This window comes from Fukomys damarensis, unplaced genomic scaffold (genome assembly GCF_012274545.1).
Source record: "Fukomys damarensis isolate Sample0158 unplaced genomic scaffold, DMR_v1.0_HiC HiC_scaffold_14, whole genome shotgun sequence".
Classification (NCBI taxonomy): Eukaryota; Metazoa; Chordata; class Mammalia; order Rodentia; family Bathyergidae; genus Fukomys; species Fukomys damarensis.
In genome coordinates, this window is record NW_022900926.1 from 68,521,474 (window position 1) to 68,531,681 (window position 10,208).

The 10,208-nt window shown below is 44.9% G+C and overlaps 1 protein-coding gene across 1 annotated transcript in view; it reads right to left on the reverse strand.

The window, feature by feature from the left end:
• The window catches only part of LOC104865446, a 32,074-nt gene that overhangs the window by 14,468 nt on the left and 7,398 nt on the right, over positions 1 to 10,208 (reverse strand). The window contains exon 2 of the mRNA XM_010628955.1: positions 4,530 to 4,593. Within this exon, the coding sequence (XP_010627257.1) occupies positions 4,530 to 4,567 (38 nt within the window). The 5' untranslated portion in view covers positions 4,568 to 4,593. The remainder of the gene's footprint in view (positions 1 to 4,529; positions 4,594 to 10,208) is intronic.

The window sequence follows — 10,208 nt, forward strand, 5'->3', positions numbered from 1 at the left end:
TCTCTCTCTCTCTCTCTCTCTCTCTCTCTCTCTCTCTCTCTCTCTCTCTCTCTCTCTCACTCTGGCTCCTCTTTTCTCTATCTACTGCCTGGCCACCATGATTCAAGCAGCTTTTTCCACCAGGCCTTTCTGCCATGTTACCTTGGAGCCAGACAAGTATGGACTAAAGATGGGACCCCAAATAAACCTCTCCTCCTTTAAGTCATGAAGGTGAACATTTTGTCCCAGTGAAGAGAAAAAATGATCAAGACTTGGGCTTAGTCTGGGCTGTAGCGTCGGATGCTTTGTTTTCAATGAATATCAAGGAGACTCATGCAGTTGGGATTTCTAAGACAAAACAAATGACAGGACTGAGTCCATAGCATGAATCTGGGATGATTGCATCATGGGTATACTTTGATTCTCCTCCACAGCTGTGCTGGCACAAAATAATCACACTGGAGGGAGAGCACATCGGGGCCCTGCAATTCCTACATTTACTGACATTTTTCTATGTTCAGACACTGTCCTACATGAGGCATAAGCAAGGAACTCACACAACCAGCTGACTTTGCATTGGCCCCCAGGACAGGTCTTGGGTTTGTTCTTATTTTAAAAATATTTTTCCATGGGGATCCCTTTAACTTGGAATCTCAGGAATGCACTTAAAAGTATGTTTGCTAGAATTTACCCTGTGTGTGATGGTTTTCAGTGGGACAGTATTTTCAGAACATCTCACCCCCTCATGCCTGACTCGGGCTTCCCTGTCAGAGATGACCCTCTGCCGTCCCCCTTCTGTGTGCTGGGAGGTCACTGGGCCTGGGAGACAAAACTGTGAGGTGATCAGCTCACTGTGAAGTAGTCAAACAACACTGGCATTAAGGTAATCACAGAACAACACAAAGATAATAGGGAACACTGAGAAGCAAAGGGATTTAAACAGGCAAGAGCTCCCTAGCATGAAGGCCCAAAGCCCTCCTATGAAAAAAGACATATGTTTCAAAGATAATCTACAGATTGCAGGACCATATTATACCACAAATCATGGAGCATCACATCGGACAGAAGCTAAAATCAGAGTCAAGCAAAACACTGCCTTGCTGCAATGCCACGAGACTCCAGTACCATTATAGGAATCCAGATCGAACCTGCTCTGCTCACCCCACACCGACACAGTCCTCTAACCATCCACGCCTCCGTCCTCAGGAGCAAATCATTCTCTCTCACTGCACTGACAAATGTCCAACATAGGCCTGACATTTTTCTGGTAAAATAACTTCTTAAAAATGAATTGGTATGCCTTTAACAACCATTACTTCCTAAAAACCCTATTTTCTACTCTCAGGTTTGCAGAGCAGTCAAAAACCACAAGATGGCAGTCACATTGTATTATGGCCAGTTCCACAGGACCCTGTTCTGAGAGGTAGAAATTCTGATTTAAAAGGTGTTAATGAAGTCCAAATAATTAGGTCTCGTTGGACACTGAAGATCATAAGCAAAGGCCTGAGCAGATGGAATTGATTCTGAAAATAACCCCCTGCTTTCTCTTTGTCTAAAACTTAGTGACACGTAAGAATACTCACGGTTCCCACAAAGACTTCACTTAAGACGGCCAATCAGATGACACGCTAAAATGAAAAGCAACATTATATACAGGATGGTCCAATATAGGGCAAATGCTTAAATTTTTATAAGTTATTACAGTAACAGACACATAGCCCCTAATACCCTTCCAAACGCCTCCCCTGGCTTCAAACACACTTACCCCACCATTGTCTCCACTTTCTGAAGCAGTTCTGGAGTCCGCTTTCGTGAGTGATTTCATGAGGTGGGTTTAAAAAGTATACAGCGAATGCTGCCGCCGAGGGCCGCCCAGCAGGAATGCAGGCTCACGCAAACATCAGTGTCCTCGTCCACCTTTCGCAGCAGATCTGGCACCGGGTGACTTCTTGTTCTTCCCCCAAATCAAAACAACCATGAAAGGTCAACGTTTTGAGTTGACACAGGGCACCGGGATAACTAAAGGCGCCGAAGAGACTTCCAGGACGGCCTTGGGAAGAGCAAGTAGGGTGGGATGAGTGGCTCTGAGGTGAGGGAGACCATCCTGGGGCAGAGTTAAAGGCAGTATATCTTTTATTGCCGTGAATTTGTAGACAATGTAAACACTGCCCACGGTTTTAGACCATACCCCATATACCTTTAGCTTCCCTGGCATCAGCAACGTGTTGCCTGCAGGACACTGGCTGGCGCTCAGAAACAGGCTGTGGCATCACTCTCTGGGACTCCTGGGTGTGGGTGGGAAGAGCTTTCTGATGCTGAGCCTGGGCCAGAAGAAGGTGGACACTGGGGACAAGTGATGCTGAGCAACAGGCTGCAGGAAGCCAGGTGTTTCTAGCCTCACCTTGGGATTGGCAGGCTGACCAGGGCAGGCACAGAGGTGGTAACAGTTTGAAGAGAGGTCTCAGGATGTTGTCGGGCTCTTGGGGAGGCCAGGTGCATCCCAATTAGGGTTTTGTCTTCCCCGGGAGACGTCTGGACTTTTGTGAAGTCTAAGAACATCTGAGCCCTGTCATGGTTTGGATCTGAGGTGCCTACCCAGTCTGGAGCTGGTACACACATTGGTGGGTTCATCCACTGATGAGAGCTCAGAAGATGGGGCTTGGTTGAAGGTGGTCGCTGGGGGAAATCTCCTGGAAGGGTGTGTCTTTCCCTCAGCTCCTCCCTTGCTCTCCGCTTCCTGGCTGCTATGGAGGGAGCAGCTTTCCTGCCACACCCTTCTTCCACCACGCCACTTCTGCCTTGGAGTCAGCCATGGACTGTATCCTCGGAAACCATGAGTCAAAATAAACCTGCCCTCCTTGAAGTTGAAGTGGTTGAGGAAGGAAGATTTACTCCCTCTTGTCCTCCCTGGCTCACATGACTCTAGCAGTGGCACATGTTGCAGTCTTGGTTCTTGGCAGCCGGCCTTTCTTCCAAGATCCCACGCCTTCTATACATTCAGAAACACAGTCCTTGCCCCTTGCACCTCAAGGACAGGTATGCGAAGCCTTCTCTCTGGCCATCCCTGTGTACTTCCCTTTCCTTTGCTGGTTCCTTTAGCCCCCGCCCTCTGTCCTCTTCCCCGAACTCTTCTCAGTGAAGCCCTCTGAAGGTGGCCTCTTTCCCTCGTAGAAACCTGACTGTTCCATATGTTGGGCTAGTCAGTGCTGACTAGAGTCAGATGTTCTCAGAGAACAGATTCAACACAGGACACAAAAATGTACAAGATTATCTTATATTACCCTAAACATCAAATGCAGAAGAGTGCAAGAGATCTGTCCATGCTAGAGACCTGAAGAATCCAGCTGAGGACCTGGATCCCATGGCAAGTTCCCCCATGAGTCCAGCTGGAGGCCCAGAGTCCACAGTGGTGACCCGTGCAAGTCTATATAAAGGATCTGTGTTGGGAAGGCCCAGAGGCCAGTGGTGGGAGGTAGAAAGTCTGTGCCAGCAGGGTGAAGGATCTGTGCCAGAAGTCTGGGGGATCTGCACTGGGGCCAGGAACCGATGCTCGAGGCAAAGATCAGAACTCTCCTGAGGAGAGCAGCAACTATTCCCAGTGACCGCGAGGACCCGAGCTCCTCCGGCGAGAACAGCCAAGTTTGTATCAGGAAAACCAGCCAGCAAGCTTCTCCAGGAAAATAACAGCATGAAATCCTCCCCTCCCAGTCTCCTTTTATGCTGTTGGCAACAATCCTTAAGTGGCTCTTCTGTGCCTAGAACCACACTGACTCGATTCAGCTGGGCATTTCCACTCAAATTGACCATTAATTAATCTCCCATATACATCTTCCCAACAATTTCTGTCGAGTCTTAAATATCTATGTTCATGTGATCATTGCTACCTGGGAATTCCTGTTTCTTTGCTTTATAGCCCAAAATGACAAACAGCCTCTTCGTAGTTTCTAGACCAAACAAAACCTTAACGTAGGTCATTCATGAGCATATGGATGAGTTTACTGGAGATTTCAGAATAATGGAAAGTGGTCTTTTCATGAACCACATGGTCAACAACTTCAGTATTCACATTAGGTACACACAGCCTAGTGTTTCGGGACTGTGAATTCTGGAGTTAGCTGCGTGGACCGAACTCAGCTCTACCACTTCACAGCCGTCCTGCGAGCTGTGTCAAATTACTGACTCTCTCTAGGCTTCAGTTTTTCCTTCACTCTCCCTCCATCTGCTTTGGTCTTCCTTCCTTCCTCCCACTCCTCCCTCCCTGCCTGCACTGCCCTGGTTTAGTTATAGCGTGAATGCGTCCTCCGAGCATTCGCGTGTAGAAAACTTGGTCCCAGCATGGTCATGTTGAGGGTCGGTAGACTTTTGAGAGGGGGGCCCAGTGGAAGAGCCTAGGTTTCTGGGGTCCCTGCCTGCTGCTAGGATTCCCAGTTAGCCTCCCATGAGGATGTTACGAAAGAGCAACGCCCTCCACACACACACAAGTCCTTGGCCTTGTCGTGTGTCCTCTTCTTGCCACGCACACTGCCGTGATGCCGCCTTGGCCCACTTACCATCTTGCCACAAGGTCCTCACCAGACGCTGAATCCATGGAGCTGCCTGGTCCTGGTTTTCAGCCTCCAAAATATGCGAACAGAACAAACTTCTCAGATATTCGGTTGTAATGATGGAGTGCAAACTCACTACCTTTCCTCCCTAACTCTTTTCCTCTCTTTCTTTTGCAAACTGGGATGATTGCAGCTCCTATTTCCTAGGGTTGTTGTAAGGATTGAGCAAGTCAGTGTGTGCACAACTCTTAGATGCCCATTGGCAAGAAGGACATATGTAAAGTATTATTTATCATCGGTTGTTGTTGCTGCTTAAAATCCTCTGAAACTCTTCTGTTCCCAGGGACCACGGAAGAAACTGTAAGCACAAAGTCCCCTGAACACCTCAGGCTGTCTGGTCAACTCCACATGTGGGAAATGGGGGCAGAGGGTTAGACAGCCCCTCAGGGCACCCACCCAGAAGCCTGCCACTTCCATCAGCCGTAGGCACCAGAGAGTAAGAAGTCACCAAGCTCAGGGGTCACTGTTTCTTGTAACAGCCCTGGAGAGTCTTCTCCCTCTGTGAAGCAGAGTAATCTCAGCCCTTGCAGGCCTCCTGAACCCCACCAATCAAAGTTTTGCACGGTGGTTGCAGAAACAAAGGCTTCTGCCTTTTAGGAGGATCGAATCTCCTGACAAGATTCTTATAAGCAAAATTTCTGACAAAGATAAATGAAGGGAACTAAGAAGATAAAAATTACCCTTAATTGTAGCACCAAGAGTCACCACCTAGCAACATTCTAGCACATGAAGTGCTATTCAGCTTAGACAAATAGAGGTGGACCAAAGTATGCAGATATAAAAGCATATTCTTAGCACAAAGAACAGGACACCCAGTTACATGTGAATTTAGATAAACAATGAGTCACTTTTAGTGTCAACATGTCTCATTCAGTATTTGGGAAATACACTAAAATGTTGTTTATCTGAAATTCAAGTTTAATTGTCCATTCTCTGGTTTTATTTGCTGTATCTCACAGCCCCAGGTGCATTGTTAAGTGAAAAAAAAGAAGGTGACAACTCTTATCCTTATACTGGCCCCTTTTATGAAAAGAAGCAGTAACCACACTTAAATACACATGTCCACACCTTGTAGATAAAAACCTAGAAGAATATCTGTACAGAGAAGTAGTACCTCTTAGGTGTAGACATAAAAATGAAGAGCATTTTCACTTTTTGCTTTTATACTTCTGTATCACTTTTTTTTTTTTTTTTTTTTTTTTTTTTTTCTTTTTTTTTTTTTTTTTTTTTTTCTTTTTTTTTTTTTTTTTTTTTTTCTTTTTTTTTTTTTTTTTTTTTTTGGTTTTTTGAGACAGGGTCTCACTATGTAGTTGAGACTGATCTGGAACTCACTATGTAGCCCAGGCTGGTCTCAAACACACAGCGATCCTCCTGCCTCAGCCACCCGAGTGCTGGGATTATAGGCATGCACCACCACGCCTGGCTTGTATCACTAACTTTTAAAATGTAAACACATTTTGTGATAAAGTATTATAAAAGAAGTAATGAATGCCGTGTGAGCAAAAGTACTCATGAAAGAAATGAAAAAGCAAAAGATACAACTATATGCAGTATAGTTACATCTATAATTATTTAAAACTCTATGTAAGAACACCCCTAAAAGACTCTGGTTATAGACAGGACATGAGGGACTTACACACACAATATCAGTCCACTCTGACAGTGGAGAAGAGAGAGAGGAAATGGGAGCCCCACAGAGACTCCTAGTGAAGGCTCTCGGCTGTTAAATCGCTGGTGAAGTCCTGGTTGGCCTGGTGCTCAGTGTGCCCCATAGCAATACCAAGAGTCCTCAGGGGCCAGATGTTCTCACACAAGTTGAAAAATTACTTCTGACCTAATTTCAAAGGCTTGTAGTTTATCCTGGAAACTGAATGTCATGGCTTATATCTAAATGTCCCAAGAAAACCTCCTGCAGTCATAGGTGGGGCTTTTTGGAGGTGGCTAGATCTAGAGTGTGTGGTGCTGGCTTCAAGGATGTGACACTGGGATTGATTCATGGTATAATGCTAGGATTAAGGCTGCCTAACCCTGTTAGTCTGGATAACATATAAGGGACAAAAAGAGGGTCACTGATTGTTTCCTGTTGCTTGCTGCTAGTTGCTTTGCTGCCTTCTTCCTGCCATGAATTGCTTTTCTTTTGTGATGCCCCTCTGCCATGCCATTCTGCCTTGGAGCCAGCCAACTATGAACTGAAACCTCTGCAAACTGTGAGCCAAAATAAACCTTTCCTCCTTTAGCTTTGGGTGTTAGGTATTTTCTCTCAGCAATAGGAAAAGTAACTAAGACCCCATAAAACTGTGTCCCAAAGAGACTGAGGACTTTGATGCACATAGGAAGGATCACGTAGAACTTTGAAACTTTAAATTGTATCATATTGGCAATTTAATATTTTACCCTAATGTCTGTAGGTGACACGTAGCCATAAACTTGACCAACTAAGGTTTTTGTTTAAAAGTCTCACTCCCAACCCTTTCCAAACTCTGTATGCTTTGCATCTTGTTCCATCACAAACTTTTAACTTTAAATTCTCAAACATCCTGCACTTCAAAATAGTCTGTCAAGCATGCCATTTGTTCCCTTTGATTCTATATTTAGAATAGCTTTCCTTTGGACAGGGCAAATAAGGCAGCTGCAAAAGTTGATATTCATTCATCTGTGACAAAAAAAGGAAAGAAAAACCCTTTACACATCACACAGGAGAGGCACCAGGACCCTCCTTTAGCCACTCCACATGCTCTTAGCAGGTGAGCCTGGAGGGTGGATGGTTCCCTTCCTAATAGGCTGGTCCTGGGTTTAGGGGCAGTCACAATAAATTTGTGGATAACAAAAAGAGAAAGAGAGATAGATACTTTATAGTGATTCATATTAGAAATTACTTTTAATACCATTATAAGATAATACTAAAGACAATAGAAATTAGGGATTTTTTAATGTTCCGTGTTGGTTTTAATCAAGAAGGATTTAAATATGGAGTCCACTCTCAAGGAGTTAATAGGTTGAGACAGAGTAGTGAGTAATACATGTTATACAAAGATAGTACTTAATATTTTGTGTGCTATTCCTTACTCTATGTAAACTTAAACTTTAAGGAACTATTCCCTAATCCTCTCAACCATCCAGTGAAGCATGGTGTTATGAAAACAAATAAGAGCAGAAGAAACAAATGATTATCTGTAGTTGAAGTGACACTAAAGCTGTGAAAGTTTAAGTCTTTGTTTCCTAGTCATAGGTTTGTGAACTACATTTAAATTCCAGTCAAATGAAAGTTCCAGAAAAGCAGGACAAATACTTTGTACTTCACTGCTGCGTGTTTGGAGATCCAACCTACTCTGGCTACCACCAGCAGCCACAGTGGACACCTGCATCTCACAGACCACCCAGAGCAACCACCACCACCACCCCAGGTGCCAAAACCAGGTTGAGTTTCTGAGAAGAGGGAAAGAAGCAAAGGCCGTGGAGTTACAACAGCAGGTGGTCACTGAAGCTTGCTTCCATGGGAGATAGAACATCTAGCTTTAGTTCAGAGTCCTCAGTAAGCTGTTTTAGCCTTGGCTTAAAATTCCTTTAAATAACTATACTTCATACCAAAGGGTAACTCAAGTGTGGAGAATCTGCTCACACTATGTGACCTCAAATTAAGTTGAAATACTTTAGAGTGTGAATGGCTATCGGGCAGGGCGGTCCAAGGGTGAATCTACTCTGGGCTTCCTCACTGTTGATGGCAGACTTAGATCTTGCTTCCCAAATAAACTGGAACAATAAATTAGAGGTAGTGACCCTGCCTTAATTCTTTGGCATTTCCTTAAGCAAGGAGCAGTACCGGGACAGACTGCACATTTAGTTCATCTTGGCAGAGGTTCCCGCTAAGACCCATTGTTCATTCATCATGATTAAGAGGGAATCAGAGACAGCAGTGTTGAGAATATGTGCTATTTCCCCAGGCTGGCAGGCAGAGAGTGAAAATTCCATTACACATTCCCTTCACTGTCCCCCTCCCGAGCCTGCCATCTGTCTGGAATATCCTTGCTCTTGCAGGGTCACCCTAGGGAACCTTTGTAGATGATGCTTGGTCATGAACTGTAAGTGGCAATGATCCAGAAGAAAGATTAAAAATGAATTTCCTGATCCTATTATATAGAAATGCAATATTTAGTCATACTGCTGAAGAACTCCCAGACTAAGGGCTCATTAAATAGTGCTGTTTAAGTGAATCCGTGATGTGAGATGTCATCAGCCTTTCGGGTACCTTCTGGTCTTCCACCAGTGAAGCCCTCACACATCACTCAGGAAGTGTTGATTGAACAGCCTCTGTGGACAAGTAATGTCAGGGGCACGGGGTGGGTAACAATACACAGATGCTCCCCAGAGAACTCTCAGAATAAGGGAAAGAGAGCGCAATTCTAATACGGGCAGGGCGTGATAGAGTGCTGGAAACAGAGAGATCACACATGGCTATGTGGGAGTGCTTCCAAAAGATCGAAGCCTATTTTTGGGACTAGACAGGGAATAGCTTGGGAGGCACCTGACTAGGTCTTGAACAAAGGGTAGGATTTTGTTACACAAGAGAGGACCTGGTAGGAGACAGGAGAAGCAGTAAGTAAGAAATTATACGAATATGCTCAGGAAATAGTAAGAAATCTGGCTTCATGATTAGAAAGAACAAGAGGAGAGAAATTAGACTCCTGTTTTGATGTAAGTTTAAATTTCATTCCACAGGTGAGATTTGGTACAGTGACTGTACAACTGCACTGGGAAGAGTCTGAATAACATATAGACCAGACTCCTGGGACTCTCCACAAGGAAGCCAGAGGGCAAGGGAGCCCCCTGATGCATCCCAGGGCACCCAATGGGACAGGGAAGAGAGAAATACAGTTGGAAGAGGGCACAAAGCTGTCTAGTATACAGGGTGGCCCAATTTGACAAGCCGACCAACTGAGGCATAGAGAAATTACATTGTCTAAGGCTGTATAACTATGGACACAAGTCAGGACTGGAGCCCTGGGCCATCTGACTCTGAAGCTGGTGCTCTCAAATTGTGTCAGCCTCTGCTCATAGCAGAGATGTTAAGGTCTCATCTGGCAACATGGTCTGCTCTACAATTTTCATGCATCTACTCCATTATAGCACCAGTCCTGAGGTCATGGCAGGAGAAGACTCAGAGCGCTGGAGGATTTACTGTAGATGAACTGGGTAGATAAGGAGAAAAGAGAACTAAAAAACATGCTGAGCAGCAGTAAAAACAGTGAGAGGCCAATGTAATGGAAATATCAGTGCAAAATAATAGTTAGACATAGTGCATGAAATCCTAGCACTCACTGTTGGAGGCTGAGATAGGAGGAGTGTAAGTTCAAGCCCAGACAGGGCAACTTAGTGACTTAGCAAGAACCTGTCTCAAAATTTAAAAAAAAAAGAAGCAGAAGAAGAAGAAGAAGAAGAGGAAGAGGAGGAGGAGGAGGAGGAGGAGGAGGAGGAGTAGATGAGGAGGAGGCAGAAGGGAAGAAGGAGGAAGAAGAAATATTACACAAGGTTAGAAGCTACCAGCCAGGCGTGGTGGTACACATCTGTGATTCCAGCACTCGAGAGACTGAGGCAAGAAGATTGCAGCAAATTCAAGGCCAGTCTAGG